The sequence below is a fragment of the Haliotis cracherodii genome, unplaced genomic scaffold (assembly GCF_022045235.1).
Source record: "Haliotis cracherodii isolate W230 unplaced genomic scaffold, xgHalCrac1.p SCAF_9, whole genome shotgun sequence".
NCBI lineage: Eukaryota > Metazoa > Mollusca > Gastropoda > Lepetellida > Haliotidae > Haliotis > Haliotis cracherodii.
The window spans coordinates 35,509,722-35,528,622 of record NW_027266343.1 but is presented as its reverse complement, the minus strand read 5'-3'; the positions used below and the strand labels follow the sequence as shown (position 1 = coordinate 35,528,622).

General features: G+C 38.6%; 1 protein-coding gene across 1 annotated transcript in view; it reads left to right on the top strand.

The window, feature by feature from the left end:
• The window catches only part of LOC139453190 (G protein-coupled receptor kinase 5-like), a 44,645-nt gene extending 26,707 nt beyond the window's left edge, over positions 1 to 17,938 (top strand). Inside the window, exons 6-16 of the mRNA XM_071234821.1 lie at positions 279 to 371; positions 1,441 to 1,645; positions 2,159 to 2,349; positions 3,225 to 3,262; positions 4,133 to 4,222; positions 5,406 to 5,494; positions 5,912 to 6,031; positions 6,466 to 6,603; positions 7,339 to 7,476; positions 7,883 to 8,017; positions 8,682 to 17,938. Coding sequence (XP_071090922.1) covers positions 279 to 371; positions 1,441 to 1,645; positions 2,159 to 2,349; positions 3,225 to 3,262; positions 4,133 to 4,222; positions 5,406 to 5,494; positions 5,912 to 6,031; positions 6,466 to 6,603; positions 7,339 to 7,476; positions 7,883 to 8,017; positions 8,682 to 8,702 — 1,258 coding nt within the window. The 3' untranslated portion in view covers positions 8,703 to 17,938. The remainder of the gene's footprint in view (positions 1 to 278; positions 372 to 1,440; positions 1,646 to 2,158; positions 2,350 to 3,224; positions 3,263 to 4,132; positions 4,223 to 5,405; positions 5,495 to 5,911; positions 6,032 to 6,465; positions 6,604 to 7,338; positions 7,477 to 7,882; positions 8,018 to 8,681) is intronic.
• Positions 17,939 to 18,901: the final 963 nt, after the last annotated feature.

Genomic DNA, 18,901 nt, shown 5'->3' with positions numbered 1-18,901 from the left:
GATTTTTTTCAAATTGATTTTGTTTATGCTTAAGAGTAAAACTAATTAGCATTAAGGCCTCTTCGATCCTCTTTATTGGTCCTGTTACTAGTGAAGTACAGGTCATCTCAAAACTATAATATTGGTTATGACCAGAACAACATGAATCACACATTGGCTGCAGACTTGAAGCTGAATATTGTCATTTGAGCAGGTCTAGATAATCCCAAGGCTCCCAAAGACTTGGTTAGTTTTCTTATTGTGCATGTAAAATCTCATTTCTATTTGTTTTGTTACAGGGTCATGAAGGATTACCTGAACTCTGAACCCTTCACAGAATTTCTGGAGAGCATGTTTTTCAAACGCTATTTACAATGGAAATGGTTAGAAAGGTACGCAGAAGTGTGAAGTGTTTTTTCACGTGATAATAAATGTTGATTTCACATATACAAACATTCATGGAAGCATTGCACTCATTATTATCTCATTATTTATGGTGCAAGAAGTAATTATAAGTGGTGTAATGTCTATTGAATTGTGATAGGAGATCAATGGTACTATACATTGATTTACAACCCCTGTATCGTGATACATTGTATCATTGCCCATGATGCAATATGTCAATTTGCAACCCAAGTATCGCACTACATATGGCATTAAAGGTTACATTGGGGTGAAAAACATTTGATCAACAGAAGTAACATCCAGCTTATGAAGTCTTTAGTACTTCCGGGTTTGCTATAAAAACATTCACAGTGCCCTCAAGCCTATATGATCCTGCCCTACAATAACCCATCACCCATCTCCTAAAATTTCAAATCAAATGTTTGAGGGTTGTGATTCACTTTCAAAAAGAAAGACCATCAACTTATTTAATAAAAGTTCTGGGGCGGTCAGGTAGCCTAGTGGTTAAAGCGTTCGCTCGTCACGCCGAAGACACAGGTTCGATTCCCGACATGGGTACAATGTGTGAAGCCCATTTCTGGTGTCAGCCGCTGTGATATTGCTGGAATATTGCTAAAAGTGGCGTAAAAACCATACTCACTCACTTAATAAAAGTTCTGGGCCCCGTTCCACAAAGTGATCTTAGCACTAAGGTGATCGTAAGTCCCATACTTTAAAATAGGTTTACGATCATCGTAGCGCTAAGATCGCTTTGAGGAATGGGGCCCAGTAATTTAACATTTATGGATGTTTTCGCTTGCCAAGACCTTACCTTAAGGTAGTTTGGCAAGGGACATTCCTAAGGCATGTTCTGTCTGTATGATGTGAATACTCAAGTCAGCCTAATGCTTGGAGAGACCACGAGACTCATCAGCTGTTAATGGCTTACATTATGGTAGTACAAGAAGAGTACTGCAAATTGCAATTATGGTTTGACACATAAGTTATTGGCTACAATTCCCTGTGTGGAGAATAATACCAATTGATATTAATGTTTGACATATATTATCTGTTCAGTCAACCTGTGACCAAGAACACGTTCCGGATGTATCGAGTACTTGGTAAGGGTGGGTTTGGCGAGGTGTGCGCATGCCAGGTGCGGGCCACTGGCAAGATGTACGCCTGCAAGAAGCTAGAGAAGAAACGAATCAAGAAGAGGAAGGGGGAACCTATGGCTCTTAATGAGAAACAGATCTTGCAGAAAATCAACTCTCGTTTTGTGGTACGTGTAACATTACATTATGTCATGCAGCGATAGAAACTTTTAGTTCACTAGTCCTTATTATAATAACATATAGAAAAACCCTTTCACATTGCAAATGTCTACTAGTCCTTATCTTACCTTAACTATTGGGCAGTTTGGCAAGGACTATAGACTAGTGCCAATTTATATCGGTGTGGGTACAGGCTCATGTTGATAAATATTTTAGATATCAACAGTTAAGAGTGGACTAGGAACTAAGAGGCAATGCCAGATGGACTTGTGGAGAGATTGGCCTTCTTTATCACTGGTTTGTCTGGTCCTGACTCGATTACTTTGAGGTCACCGTCTTTTGGCTTGAGTGTGGCGTTCAACAACAAACAAACATTGTGCTTATGACTATTTTATACAAAAGATACATGGACTAGTACCTGAACTGGTACCACTTCCTGACATTTGTATCCTTGAATATTAAGCTTGACACCAACTTTGTCGGTGGATGTGTTTCTCACAAACTATTTTGTTTTCTTTCAGGTTAGTTTAGCCTATGCATTTGAGACAAAGGAAGCTCTATGTCTAGTGTTAACAATAATGAATGGGGGTGACCTCAAGTTCCACATCCACAATATGGGCAACCCAGGCTTCCCCGAGGAACGTGCATGGTTTTATGCAGCAGAAATTACATGTGGGCTGGCAGACTTACATAAAGAAAACATAGTTTATAGGTGAGTTAGTGCAGGATGGAATTTACCTCAAGTCTAATTTCCTTAAAACTTTTTAAGCCAGAGATAATGTAAGGCAATGTGAGTGGTAATAGTGTTCTGTGAATTTTGTCAGTGGCTTTATGATCACTGTAATGGTAATTTTGGAAATATCAACTTAAGTTGTCCTGGCTGGTTAACACTGGTGGTACAGGCGTAAGGGAACTAAAGTATAAGGTACAAGTGCTTGCACTATCTTCAGTACGGATGCTAGAACTGAGATGTGAAGCCTCTGTGCTCTAGTAGCATGAATTATTAGCATGCTGTGCTGGCGATGTGCCAGGGTTTAAGATTGTTTCATCCAAAATTTCCTGAGGATATTTTTCACTTGTGGTAGTGATATATACTACTAACCTTTGATAGGGATACTGAGATATTTCATACTGTTACAAAACTTTAGACAGCAGCCATCGAATGTTATATAAATTACTTATCAATTGTTATTATGCTGAAAATGAGTCGGTTCCAAGGCAGTATTATATGCTATTTGTATATCAACTTCTCCCAACTATCAGCCACATGCAGACCCTGTCTAGACACTCAGAATATCCCTATCAAAAGTTAAGTATCAGTAGTATAAAAATATCCTATCAAAAGTTGATAAAATCATGAAAATGTCCTAATGCCATCGTCTGCAAAATCACTGTTTACCAGGTTCCCTGGCTTATTGAATGTCACATTTTCATCATTTTGATCATTGTAGATCTCACCAGTAATCCACCATTAGTCCAGTAATTATCAACTGAGGTTTTAATTATTTGTTAATATTCAGGAATGTTTAGTGTAAATGACATGTATAACAAAACAGTGATAAATAATATTTTGTCTTTTCTTTCCAGAGATCTGAAACCAGAAAATATATTATTAGATGATTATGGTAAGAATAATTGTTGTAATTTACATTTGACCCGTGAAGATCCAGGGTAGAATTTGTCTTCAGCAACCCATGCTTGCCTTAAAGGCGACTATGCTTGTGGTAAGAGGCGACTAACGGGATCGGGATTGATCCCAATTGTGTGGATCGATGCTAATGATGTCAATCACTGGATTGTCTGGTCTAGACTTGATTATTTACAGACCGCTGTCAATATAGCTGGAATATTGCTGATTGTGGCATTAAACAAACAAACAAACAATGTAACATTTAATCTATATCACTTCATCTTTCCTTTCCTTTGTGATGTAGGAGAGCGGAAGGTCCGGGGTTTGATCCCCGGCCACGTCATACCTAAAGACGTTAAAAGATGGTACTTGTTGTTACCCTGTCTGGCGCTCTGCACTAAGGGGCTAAAACAAGGATTGGTCTGCTTGGAGTCAGTATACTGTGCCACACAAACACACACACGTACATGCACGTCGCTATATAAGTGCAATAATCTTGGACGCGACGTTAAACCCCATTTCACCTCACCCACCTTTGTGATGTAATCAGAGACAATCAGAAGTCCAAACATTTTGGCAGCTTTGAGTGTTCTGTTAAACATTGAAAGCTGTCTATTGCCTAAAACCTGTTTTCAAGCTGAATAGGGAATGATACAGGAATCACATTCAAGGGTAGACACCATTGGTTTTATCCATCTACCCTGCAGCTCAATCCAGACTAGTGCCTTATGTAAACTAACTAGATTTGGGGTTAACATGGTTAAAGCAACCAGTCTGTCCAGATTGTCGCCAGTCTCAGACTATCAGGCGAGTGGCTATGTCAGTGACTTCTTGTGCATGAGGGTTTCACTCTTTGTGTTTTCAGGTCATGTAAGAATATCAGACTTAGGCTTGGCTGTAGAAATTCCTGCTGGAGAGTTGATACGGGGGCGTGTTGGTACAGTGGGATACATGGGTAAGTACTTCCTGAAAAATACGTGTAGTGGTTGTAGGTCCTCAGCATTCTGTTGTTTGTCGTAAGTGGTGACTAAATTGGATGAGTCAGGCTAAGTGACTTGGTTCATTGCATAGCCGTATACTCCGGTGATGTGGAAGGCTGTTAATTATGACAGCCACTGGTTTGTCTGGTCTAGATTTGATTAATTAGACCCTGCCAAGATATAGCTGGAATATTGGTAAGTGCTTCAGGGTTTTACCATGACATACAAAACTACAGGGGGCACGGGTGGCCCAGTCGTCTAATGCGCCACGATTCACTGTGCACAGTTGCCTTGGGCACGCCAGAAACCTATGATTGTGGGTTCGATTCCCGGTTCGCCCCGATTATGTTTCTAGGTTTGTCAGCACCATACCCGTGCTCGTGGGTTTCACCGAAGTGGTAAACGTCTGAGACCTGCATCACTTCGGGCTTTCCTCCCACATTAAGCTGACATGCCGCGATATAACTGGAATACTGTTAAAAGCGGCGTTAAACCAAACTCACTCACTCACTATAAAACTACAGGTAAAGAAGACCCCCCAATTACTAATTTCAAGGTTAGCGACTGGAAATATAAGGGTGGTGTAAAATGATGACAAGACGTAGCCTACTGTACTGTAAGATTTTAGTAATTACTTTAATTACAGGAACTCTATAATTCTTGTCAAGAATTTAGTGCAACGAATATTATTCTGCGCCCCTCAGGATGCAGTATATATTTCCTTATGTGTCCATTCTTTACATTTGTGTGCACCGGCCACACATTTCTGCATCGTGTGAAACCCTGGAACTATATAAAGCAACAAACAAGCAACCAATCATCAACCATTTGTCTGTCTGTGAATTGCATTTTCACCTCAAGGCTTTTGTTTGTTTTGTTTTGAATGCTTTGATGCTAACGACTTTGTGATTAGACAAAGGGCATATGACTTTGAAAAGAAGCCTGTTGATGTTTTGTTAAAAATGTTGCTGTTATTGCTGCTGTGACATGAACTTAGTATTTTGCTCATCTAGGACAAAAAATTCTGCAGGCAGCATGGACAAGGGCTTTGGAAGACATTGATATTATCAGTAACCACTTGAGTAGATGCAGAAATGTCTTGTTAATATATTTAGCCTTGGAGAATTCCCTGTCAGCTTGTGATGTTGTATTTTTCAGCACCGGAGGTGGTGAAGAACGAGAGGTACACAATGAGCCCGGACTGGTGGGGCCTAGGATGCATAATATATGAAATGGTAGAGGGCAAGGTAAGAAACTGCCAGGGGATGTTGCACTGTTATTATTTAAGTTATTGATATTCAAGATGAATAGTGTATTCGTCAATAACTGATGTACAGTGTTTCAAATCAAGTATGAAAGTCAAGGGGTTCTTATTATAAGCCAAATGTTGAATATTAGAGATCCATAGAGTCCCTAGATTCAAATGCTATAGTGCCGAGTGCCAGGCAGGGTAGCAAAAAGTACCACCTTTTAACGTCTATTGGTATGATATGGCTTGGGGGATCGAACCCCGGACCTTCCCCTCTGCGGGCGGACTCTCCAGCTATAGAACACGTAGGTGATCCAATAATTTTGACTTACAAGGAATAAGAGGGTACAATGCTTCTGTTATTCAGTTTCAATCACTGTGGTACTTCTATGTCAACTATGCTTCTGTTGATCAGGCGCCATTCCGGGCGCGGAAGGAGAAAGTGAAGAGAGATGAGGTAGATCGACGGGTCAAGGAAGACACAGAGACTTACTCCTCTAAGTTCTCAGAAGACTGCCAGGCGGTATGTCAAGCGGTGAGTAAATAGCTTGTACTGATATTGTACAAATTAGAATTAAGAATATGTTTTAGCTAGTTAACATCAGGTGTAGTACATTATATACGGCTAGTTACAATGTTACCTAGCCTTTTGTGTGTCAACCTACCTCAACAACATGCATTGCTGTCCATGCCATCAACCACTACATTCACTGGCCCAGAGTATTGCATTAAAAATATTTCTCACTGACTGACAGATGGAATAGTGCTGCTCGGTTAGATATGGATAAGTCATTAAGTTGAAACCACTTGCTAAAGGTTTCAATGAAATGTTCTCTTCTTAGCAACAGCATTGCCAATCTATTGATATCAAGCTATTGCATCCAAAGCTAAGTAATAATGCTTTTTAACATCTGACATTAACAGTATGATTAACACTGTCTCAATGCACTGATTCCACATTCTCTACAGTTACTACAAAAGAACCCCACATGTCGGTTAGGGTGCAACTCAGAGGGAGCGGCTGAAGTGAAGGCTCACACATTCTTCAAAAATATCAACTTCAGAAGGCTAGAGGCTGGGATGTGTGAGCCCCCGTTTGTACCAGATGTAAGTATATTTTGAACTGAAGTAACCCTTTGGTAATGTGGACAATGTGGACGGATTGACCGAATATTTACTGTATGTGCCCTAATAACGGCCCATCTCAAATTAATGCTCCCTAATCCACTTCTAACCAATCTGTAGGTAATATTCATTAATGCCCTATACTAAGCCTGAAAATTTACATGACATTCCATACTTTCTTGTGTGTATTACAGATCCTTTTATGGAAAAAACAACAGTGTAAAAGGAATATATCATCGCCATTTAACATTTTTTCAACATTTGCGCTTTCCCCTTATGTTAAGTTGAGACGCTGGTCCTACTCAGTACTAAAGGTTTTTTTCTCAAAGATGGTTAAGCTCATTTCAGTATGACAAAGCATTATCTTCATATGACAGAAAATGTTGAGTCAGCTCATTTGTAGTATCCATTATCCAAATAAATGGACCCGTGAAGATTCCGGGGTAGAATAGGTCTTCAGCAACCCATGCTTGCCGTGACTATGCTTGTTGTAAAAGGCGACTAATGGGATCGGGTGGTCAGGCTCGCTGACTTGGTTGATGCATGTCATTGATCCCAATTGTGTGGATCGATGCTCATGATTTCAATCACTGGATTGTCTGGTCCAGACTCGATAATTTACAGACTGCCATCATATAGCTGAAATATTGCTGAGTGTGGCGTAAAACAACAAACCAACCAACCAAATACATGAATGATTGTTTTTGAATTGTTTAGCCTCGGGCAGTATACTGCAAGGATGTGTTGGACATAGAACAGTTCTCCACTGTGAAGGGTGTCAACCTAGATGCCAGTGATGACACTTTCTACAGCAAGTTCAACACAGGCAGCGTATCCATACCATGGCAGAATGAGGTATTGTCCTTGTTGAAGTTCATTTTCATCATCATGTATTCTTTGAATTGTTGCAAATTTTATTTTATTTTTTTAAATAATAGTAATGTCTTTCTTTACAAACACTTTATCAGGAGATTCCTTCCAAAATTAACTCTTGTCAGCTGATCGTTACTTTTATGTGTCATAATCCACCAGAACATGTAGATACTTGGTTTGAGATGACATAAATATGTTTCAAATCATTTATGAAAGTTTTGTAGTGTCACAGTTAGAAAGAACAGAATGTTTGTATGAAATAAATATTTTGTAATGATCAAATAACAGAAAGTGTATTAGTTTATTATATTGTATCATCTCTCTTGTTCTTGATGTAAGAACCATATCCTGACAAATGTGTAAAATTAAATTCCATGCTGTTTTCCAGATGATAGAGACTGAGTGCTATAAGGAATTGAATCAGTTTGCTTATGATGGAGGACCTAGTCCAGATCTTATAGAAGACATGCCACCCCCACCTCCACAACGGGGCTTCTTTGATAGGTTATTTCACAGAAGAAGGGTAAGTATTAACATTCACTAACCTAAGTACATTAAACCTGAATGAATGCTGTTTTCTGCAGCAGTCAGTAATTATCAAACTATATCACTGCATATATTGTCAGTTAGAATAACGTCCTATGAAGATCTTCAGCAACCCATGCTCGCCATAACAGGTGACTATGCTTGTAAGAGACGACCAATGGGATCGGGTGGTCAGGCTCACTGACTTGGTTTTTGCATGTCATCATATCCCAATTGCTTAGATCGATGCCAATGATATCAATCACTGGATTGTCTGGTCCAGACCTGATTATTTTAATCCCACAGTCATATAGCTGGAATGTTGCTGGGTGCGGCATTAAACAACAAACAAACAACAGAATAACAGTGCTCTCTTGCTACAATGTACTGTGACTAAACAAAAGGTTCTCCCTGATTATGATCCTTGATTTACTTCTGGGATGGAAAATAATGTCCTCAACCAACATCACTTTGGTCTTTCCTCCTACATTAACCTGGCATAACTGAAATACACTTTTAAGAAATGGTAAACCTATCTCACTCACTCCTACAGTGACTAGGTAGAGCCAGTGAAGATCTACTTTGAACTGCGGTTATAGCATGAACATATTATTCTGATCATTTTGTTTGAAGATGTATATATATTCCTCTTTCATTTTCAGAACAGAGATCATTATTCTTAAGGGATTAATCTCTCCAGGGTACAGCCCAAGGCCCATTACCATGGAAACAGTAGAGTGTGATTGACCATCTTGTGACTCAGTTCTAGAGATTCTATTGGATGGTTGAAGCAGTGGAAAAGTCTTGTGAGGCAGCGGCAATGCTGCCATTGTGAGTCATCCAATGTCACTAAGTCAGCGTGTCGTGTCGTCATGGTGACTAAATAACCACTGCAGGGTAAATGGTCAGATCAACTTGCCTCATCTAGTGTTCACTCAAAAAAAATACAACTTGGACCTTTTCACTAGAGTGCAAACCTACTGATATATACATATATATATGCATCCGCTTGCCAAATGACAATGGGTACATTAGTGTGAGGTCCAAGAGGTCTTGGATGTATCTGCCAGGAAGATGTAGGACCAGAATTACAGCTAGCTTGAGGCAGATCTCCAAGGACTTCTAGGAGGTTGACACCAGTGCACCGGACTTCTCATTTTGGTGCAGTAGCGTGTTGTTCCAAATCAAGAAGCTGTTTCTCCCCCATCCTTCAGCTGACGACATGCTTGCTCTGTCAGTGAAAGAGATGGTCGTCTCGTGCAGCTTTGTTGGGCTTCTTGGCTGTGTGTCTTCTCCTGTGTTGTTGGTGTCGTCATCGTTGTCGTCGTCATCTTGCTGTCCTCACTGTCAGTGTCGGATCATTACTGCATTGCTACCTCAGTCGAGTTCATCATGAAAACAACTACAAGAGATTTGACCAGCATCCTTGTCACTACCATCTTCACTCACTCTCTTCCAAGGCAGATAATACACAAACTTGGGCTGAATCCATGCTCAACAGTATTATAAACCAATTCCAAGGCAGGAGTTACTCCAGATTATCTCCCCTTGCTCAGGGTGGGTTATCTCCCTTGCTCAAGGGCCTCAGTGTTGTATCCTGCTAATGGTAGGCTGGTATCCTACATCAGCATAATACTTACATGATCACCTCTAGGAAGACCACAATAGTGTATAAAGCATAGTTATCTATGTTAGCTCCTTGCAGGGGCAGTATCTATTCGATTATGTACCTGTGTGAATGAGAGTTTGTTTGTGTTTGTGTGAATTTCTTTATGCAGCTCCACTGGATATTACTAGGATTAAAAGTGCTTTGTTTCTGTAGTGACTGTATTTGTTCGTGTCCTCCTGTTCGGAGATTTAGAAGGTTGAACCTCATTATGTCACAGTTTGTTTTTGTATAGGGTAAGATTATGCAACAATAGTGAGGGTATCTTTTGTTAATTTTGTTATGTCATCGAAAATTCAATCATGGAAAAAAATTGTAAAACAAACCAGAAAATCATGTGAAAATATGCAGGAATTATCAAAGTTCCTTGCCTGAAATTTGCTGATTTCTCATAGGTAATGTATGTATAAAGGGGTAATCAACGTCACATCAGTGTATGAAATTGTTGTGTAGCAAATGTGAATGGCAAGAGTTAGATCTGAGGTATATGTGATGTGTTTATGATGTGTTTCGAGAGAGTGTTCACCACTAACACCATCTTCTTACATCCAAGCTAATTCCTATACTGTTCCAATTACCAACCCATATCCTGTGGACATGAGATTCGTGTTTGAGAACAAATCAAAGCTTTGCCATATCAAAGAATGGATGCTCAGAGAATACTTGCTTGCCCAATGAAGATCTCTGTATCATTAAGGCCATCTTTTAGAGGTTACATTTTATTTGAAAAAAATATGTGAGCCTGTTTTATCATGTCCATTGAATTTTGACATCAGAACACTTTTGAGATATCTATTGAATATTACAGGGAGTAAGTGATAAAGATTGGCTAAATGTATTTGTTAGTCCCTGGTGCTATATAACTGTCAGCTTTAAGTTGTTGAGAACAAAAATGAGCCTCGATAACAAAATGGATTATGTAAGTTAGGTGTTCAATAAATGCTTGTGATGCATCTCTTACAGTGGCCAGTAGATTTCAATACATATTTGTATAAATCAGCTTGGTTGATCCAAACTGGTGTTCTAATGGTGACATATGGTTAGTCATCTCCAGATAAGATGAAATCCAAGGGATTTTTGGAATAAGTTTTTTTCTCTAAATTTGGAATTCATAGAAACAAGTTCGTTAAATTACTAACCATTTGCTGGCAGGCTGCTTATTGACTTTGTAATTGCTGTTTAATATCCCCTTACTTTCATCAGATCTGGATTTGACTGTAAGAGGACCAAATTCATTTCCTCTTTCGTTGCCTCGGAACATGGTCCATGTCTAATCTGTTTCATGTTACTTTCTGTATAGTGTGAAGTGAGTTGAATTTAAAGTTTCAACTGTGATGATTTCCATTGGATCATGGAATGATATGATTTCCTGCAATTATGCAGATTTTGGTAAATCAGGTTAATATTATTTATTTCCAATGTAACAGGTTTATACTGCAGGGTTATTTTTGAATGACTTACCGGAGATATATATGGAGCTAGAATATCTGAATATGATACTGACTCCTGACCCACAACTTACAGAGATTTGCCTGTTTACCTACTATTTCTTACAAAGTATTTATTCAACATTTTAGCATCTAATGCAGTATATGCTAAATGATTTAAAGACATTGGCATGACACCTTTTTGAATCATTAATGGCCTCTAAGTTATCTGTATTGGCCATGGAATGACATGGAGAATCAGTTTGAACAAATGAAGATTTTCCTTGTGTGGGTGCCTCTTTAATTCTTTACAAATTACAATGTTTGGCGTATGATGAAGCTTTTCTCCCTCCTCTCCCTCTCCCCCTTCCTCTTTCTCTTTCCCCATATCCCCCTTCCTCCTCCTCGAATGCTATTATTTCCTTTTGAGAATTACTGCTGCAGTCGGATTCTGATTCAGTGTTAGATATTTGCTTCTGACGAATGTGACAAACTGCTTCTAAAGTGAAACTCTTTTTGAACTTTTGCTGGATATCTTTTTGAAAGGTTAATGAATCTGATGTTCACATTGTCAGGTTATTCTTTTCATAAAGGATCTTTCATTCTGTCATTACTTGATACTGAAAACTACTTCAGGTTTTCACAGCAGTTGAAGGGTAGTTGAACACATTATCAGTTTACTTTGCCAAATTTACTATATTTTCTTGATTGTTTTTCTATATATTTCTATTTATTAGAATTCATCATTGAGTCATGTTCTAGTTATCTAGTAACTTTCTCTACTTTTCGAAAAGAGGTTATTTTGTCATAAATATGCTCACAATAATACAATGAGAAAGATATGCTGAATTCTTTTGCTTTTATTCAGATATATATTTTTAGGTATAACCAGTTTATTCATTATTCTATCTACCAGCTTATGTGTGAAAGCTGTTGAATATTGTTGAATATTGATAACCTATCTAATTTTCACATGGATTTCCTTTCAATAGAGATGCTCTTTATGAATAATAACATCTCTGACCTATCAAGGTGAAGTTAGTTTTCTGCTGTTATTAGAACCTTGGAACATTTGGAGTAATAATGAATTAATGATGTGAATCTTATGTCTGATGTGTTGCTTGCTACCAAAACATAGAGCCTCCTTCATATTTGTGGTAAAAAACTGACCTTTGCGAAAATTGCTGAATAAGCTTTTTCATTTTCATTAAACTTGATGTTGAGGGTGTTTTTGATGTTATGTGTGCATTTTTACACAATTGCAATAGAACAATTGAGATTTGGATCCCTTTTTGACACATACTGTTACTTGTTAACATGGTTGTGTTTACTGCATCTCCTTCATTAATCTCAAGAGTTTCTAATTGGTCTTTGTCTTGACAAGGAAGGAGTAACATTGTCCGTGTAGCTCATTTAACCATTTGTTTCTACAGTGAGACTTTTTCTTATTCCATCTCCACTTTTCTGAAGCAAATGTCTTGGATAATTTACTTGAAAATTATCATTTTAAAATATATAATTAGTATTTTTCCTGATGTCTGGCTTCCAGATCCTGATAGTGATAGTTAACAAGAGGGCTAAATATGCTTTAAATCTGTCCATGTCCTTCAAAATATGTGACAGTGTTGGACAATGTTGGTCAAACATCCAAATACCATGTAGGAGGTGCATATTTTTTTCTGACATGGCACAGGATAGCTATTGTGTTTTTACACATACTTATATATTATCTCAAAGGGTTGATTGAGGCAGTGACATTGAAATCAGGTCAGGGTGATAGTTGTGAATTATGGTATAGTGGCAATTTAGAGACAGGAATGAGGAAGGGGGTAGCATTATGTTTAACATTGTTAAAAATAGTTCAGGTACATGACTTTTAGAACTTTTTTCAATACAAAAAGTATAGAGTTGGTTTTGACGGAAATGCATTTTATGATTATTGGAGGCTGTTGGTTGTCTCCATAAAGCTCATTTCAATGTCACCTTCCTGCTGAAACATATGAACCACAGATGTTTTGCAATGCATTGTCATACTGCAATTCTGTGCCAGGATCAACAGTGAATGGGTTTGAATCTCAATTTTGCCATGATAATTATCTACTGTCTGCAGTACCCCAGTGATTGGTTTCAACAAAGGGATAACATTTATCACTTTAAGGGTGGCCGAGTTTTCTGAGACGCCGCGATTTGATGTGCAGAGTTGCATCCCTTTTGGCATGTCAGAAACCTATGATTGTGGATTCGAATCCCGGTTCGCCCCGATTATGTTTCTAGGTTGTCAGCACCATACCTGTGCTCGAGGGTTTCATCAAAGTGGTAAATGTCTGAGATCTGCATCACTTCGGGCTTTCCTCCCACATTACGCTGACACGCTGCGATATAACTGGAATACTGTTAAAAGTGGCGTTAAACCCAACTCACTCACTTCTAATTTAGGGTTTGACACTTCTTTTACTGCTGAGGACAATATCAGTAGGACAAATAAGTCTGATTAATACCGGTACATAAGCAGTGGGAGATGTCTAATCCTTTGCAATGAATTCACTCATGTGAACACATCCACAGCATTTGACAAATACATGTAGACCATGAATGTCATACTCCACTGCAGCCAACTGTTTTTGGACTTGATTCTTCCATCGCTTGTGGAATGCCTACTGTCCCAAAATATGGTGTTTTTCCACGTTTTTGTTGAGGTTTGTCAAGTAGTAATGTATAAAGCCAAGGTGCGATTTAGTGGTCACAATAGCTGCTGTGTGGGACTAGTATGGTGGGTGCCATCAGGGGAGACCACTCTCAGTGGTGCTGATCATTGCTCACACTGCCGACCACTTGATTGTCATGGATATTTTCAGTCGCACAGCTCTGGTTACATTGTTGTTTTATTGCCAAATGGGACATTAACCAGAATTTTTTCCCTTGTAATCTGCCTCTTTGTTCCTCTTCAAATAAGTCTTCCTTACATGCCTTTCTATGATGATCGTGTGGTTCTATCACATGTACATAACTTATGAATCTTTCTCCTCCTTGTCAATCCAATTCTATCACTGATAATTGTATTCTCATTCAAACCCCAGGGACTTACATTCTTTCTGTAGGTCAAATTATTTGAACGATCATGTTTGTCATCCTTGATCAGGTTTACTTGACTTGGCATTCAAACATTGCGTGTCCACAGAGTTATGTCATAGAATTATTGCAGTGTTTTGTAATTAATCTTGTAAAACCCTTCCATGAAACTCTTTATAACCTCATTCGTGCAATGATATAAGCCACGTAGTTCAAAGATCTTTTATGGAAGAAAAACTTCTTTAAATAAATCCAGTGAAAATTATTGTTGGGCAGTATTGTAAAAACTCGGTAGTCAAGAATATCTCTGTATAAGTTTTCTACATCTTGAGTAAAGTTGTTTCTGAAAGAGTTGTGATGTTATCAGGTAGAGATGCCGTATTCGACGTAATAAGCGCCCAGGGCGCTCTCAAAATTAGAAATAGGGGGCTCTTATTAGAATATTATTTTGGTGGAAAAAACAGTTGAAAGATAAATTTCGTGGTTTATGCTGACCGCCTGACTGTTTATATACGACAGATATATTTTTCCAGAATTTAATTGCCTATATAATTAAGAGTGCATATAACACACGAGTGCATATTATACACGAATAAATAGGTCTTCTGTACATTGATCAATCAGAAGGGGTGCTAATTGGGATTGTTCACTTGCCAATATATTAGCAAATATCGCCACGGGTGCTTATTAGAGCGGGGGCGCTTATTACGTCGAATACGGTAATAGAAATTGTGTAACCTTGAAATGAGAAAATGTAAATTTTTGTCACTGTGAGCCCACCTTGTTTGTTGGGTAATGATTATTTAAGATGTCATGCAAGTCTCATGCTTTAAGCCTGGGAGATATTCATACTAGTCACATTGTTATACCTTGCTTGATCCATTATGTAGTCGCTCAGTTTTAATCATGGAGGATTGTTGATTGTGTACATTTTAACCAAAATAACAAGTATTTACAGTTTTAGTCAGTGTTTTCAACTTTTATTAGAAATCCATGTTATATTGTCAGCCATACTATTGAATGTGTAGTTTCATGACTAGGCTGGACCAATGAGAACTACACCATATTGTACTAATTCATTTCAGTTTATCACAGTGAGAGGTGTTACTGTTGCTGTGTGATATGACATGAGCTTCCATTGTGGAATATTACGAGAATGTGTGGAAACTTGGTCACATATTTTTTTTAGATTTATAAGAGCTGGTTCTCATTTGTAAAGTATAATTAGAATAAATACGTCCTCATTTCAGAATACCAAAGTTTGGCATTAACATCATTCTGCTATTACTAGAATAGCAAACATGTGGTAACATGTACCTCAGTCAAGCGTTATCCCAGTATGCTTGTGGTAGGAAATATTGCTAGCCAGATAGTCTTGGTCAGTTAATGTATCCTGAGTGAATATAGAACAAAGATTGAAAGGGGCTGTTCTATATATGGGATCACAGTACATCTGTAAATCCATCTAGTTAATTCTACCCCTGTGACACTATTCTATACAGCCATCTCTTAAGGAAGTACATCTCCAGTGTCACTGAGGGTCCATCCTGACTAAGGGATGTACCTCTCCAGTGTCACTGAGGGTCCATCCTGACTGTGAGAAGTTCCTCTCCAGTGTCACTGAGGGTCCATCCTGACTTTGGGAAGTTCCTCTCCAGTGTCACTGAGGGTCCATCCTGACTTTGGGAAGTTCCTCTCCAGTGTCACTGAGGGTCCATCCTGACTTTGGGAAGTACCTCTCCAGTGTCACTAAGGGTCCATCCTGACTTAAGGAAGTACCTCTCCAGTGTCACTAAGGGTCCATCCTGACTTAGGGATGTACCTCTCCAGTGTCACTGAGGGTCCATCCTGACTTAGGGAAGTTCCTCTCCAGTGTCACTGAGGGTCCATCCTGACTTTGGGAAGTACCTCTCCAGTGTCACAGCAGGTCTACTATATACACTGGCATAGACCTGTCCTTTTTGAAAATATTGTCCTGAAATTGTCACGGTCGTGAGACAGAAAGACAAGCTATGTATTTTGTGTGCTTTGCTTGTCTTTCTTTGTACTTTTTACTGAACTATTTAATCCAAGATTTCCTTGTTCATACCTTGTGTTGTCAAAACAGGACCGGTTTTCTTGTTATGAAACAAATGCTATCTTTGAAATGTTCTAACATACTAGAATAGTAGTTCTCTCATGGAACATAACTATTTTTGATCCAATTTTGTGTTTAATGTCAGGTTTCATGATAAAAAGTAAACTGGAGTTACTTCATGGGGCCATTCTGCTTTCAGCTGTCCTTACCAGTCAGTTTAGTGGTACATGTGTGATGACTGAGGGTCCACACAGGGCATGGAGACAGGGATAAAGGCAATTGTCTTTTCTGGGTTGAGGTGAGGCAGAGGTTCTACACCTGGGGTTCAGACTGAGATGAAAATAATTGTATTTCCTTGGGTAGAGGTGATCAAGGAATTCTGCTCTGTTGCGTCAAATTTTCCTGCTATTTGATTGTACTTGTATGGTGATGAAATGTTGTTAGTTCCAAATTAATTCCACTTTGGCTATAAGGGGTCATATTCTGCCCTGCATCAACACATCTTGAAGGATTACGTTGCTTTGTAGTTTGGACAAAAGCATTGGAATATTAACAATCCAAGCCTTCCTTCATGTGGCAAGTCATTGAGCTAGTTCTGTCTTGCCATTTCTGCAATCCTTGCTTGATGTGTCTGAAGTTTGGCTGGATAATTAGCATCTGTGGAATTTATTTGAACTTGAAATTTGTATTTCCATATACTCAAATTTGTAACCTTTCAATTTACTGTTGTGATAACTTATGTTATTTGTGAAATTTTGATATTAATGGAAATGGATCCTGATGTCCATTTTGACAGTACAATACATATTGACTGTTATTTTGTAAACTTGCAGATGACAAAAATGCATTCTTCCCTTCCACTGGTTGTTTGTATGACAGTTTGTACATATTGAAATTGTGTTGCACATCTTGATTATTTTGATTGCTACATTGTCGTGTCTCTTCCATTGTTAGTGGTAGGATGCTACTATACTGTTCTTCTAGCATTTCAGTCTGTGCTGATATTGTACATGCCAGCAGCCATATTATTATCCATAATTAGGGCTCATGCATGCATACACTGAGCCGTGGTCAGGGATTAAATATTAACAGTTCAGTGACTATCACTTTTGATCACAATATCGAATACATTCATCTTTCCATTACGAAGAAATTGTTTGGGCTTGGCTGTCTCATATAATTCTAACATGAATGGTTATTAAGTGCTCTAATTGCTAAATTTTATTTATGAGATGTCTGGATGATCTTTGAATCATCTTGACAGTATGAAATGTTAATTTGTTTTTGATTCAGTAGGTGACACTGATATTGACTGCATTAATACTTGTTCTAGTGTCATTTCATTTCAGAGTAACAGCTGAGATGGCAGCAAACTGAGTACTTAAAGCCATTTCATTTACGTCTTCAGTCATTTACAATACAAAACATTATCATATGTCAAAATACTCAGCTAACTTGGGAGAATAATTGTTGCCATGGTTCTCAGTGTCACCTCTTGTGTTCTGGTGCCAACTGTAGTTAGTTGTCTGGAAGCCAGTATAGGCATCCCTACCATGACCTACTTTCCTAACAGCAACTCGTACCCAGTGTAACAGTGTGGCAGCATTGCCTGGTGGTAGCTCGGTGGAACGTGCAATTAGGCAAACACAGGTAAGTGTGGGAGGGAGGGAGGGAGCCACGTGGCTGCTCTATGTCTAGACAATTCATGTTTTACACTGTGTATAGAAACTTCGATCATGAGATATTTATTTCTGGCATTGAAATAAAACATGTACATCTTTTTGCACGTGTTTGTGTTGTCTTTACCTTTATATTGAATTTACCTTTATATAGACACATCAGCATTCAAGATGCTAGTCCAGGCATTAGTGACCTCATGCCTGGACTACTGTAAATCCATTATGTATGAGCACCTCGGCGAACCCTCAAGCTTCAGAGAGAACAAAGTGCCGCTGCTGACTCCTGACGGAGACAAACAGACAAGCACATTACACCAATCCCAATCTCTCCTGGTACCAACTTAAGCAAGGTCTGAGGTCGTCAACATCACAAGTCACTGTGGCATTAACCCACACAGCTGAAGATGGAGACAGATCTTCCTCCAAAGCTATACCACTTCTGTGGCATGGACTTCCGAGTCCCATTCCTGTCAGACTTTTCCGCATACAAGAAACATCTCAAAACAGTATTCTGAAAAGCCTTTGACTTAAAGCAAATGTTGGAAACAGCTGCCATATAAATATGAACTTCTATTTTATTTGAAAAACTAAAGTTCTGCAATGGATGTCCTTTTCTTGAAATTTGAAAAAAAAAGGACTTCCTATTATTTGTTTAAATTCAATCACTCTTAAAACCTTTGCTATGTCAGATAAACTGTATCATAACAATTTGATAGGTGTGTAATATTTCCATAAACAGACTAACATGGCTGTGTGCAATATTATCTTTCGGTTGACAAACTGCAGTTCGCAGAATAAATCACAGCAGGTTGCAACGTGTAATATTGTCTACAGAATATTTGTAATGCCTGTCAAAGGAGACCAAAGGAGACCAATGTTGCAGTCTGCAGCAAAAGATAATATTGCACACCCAATAAACTAGATTACATGTTTACATTGGGTGTCCGTTTTATTATTCAGTTCC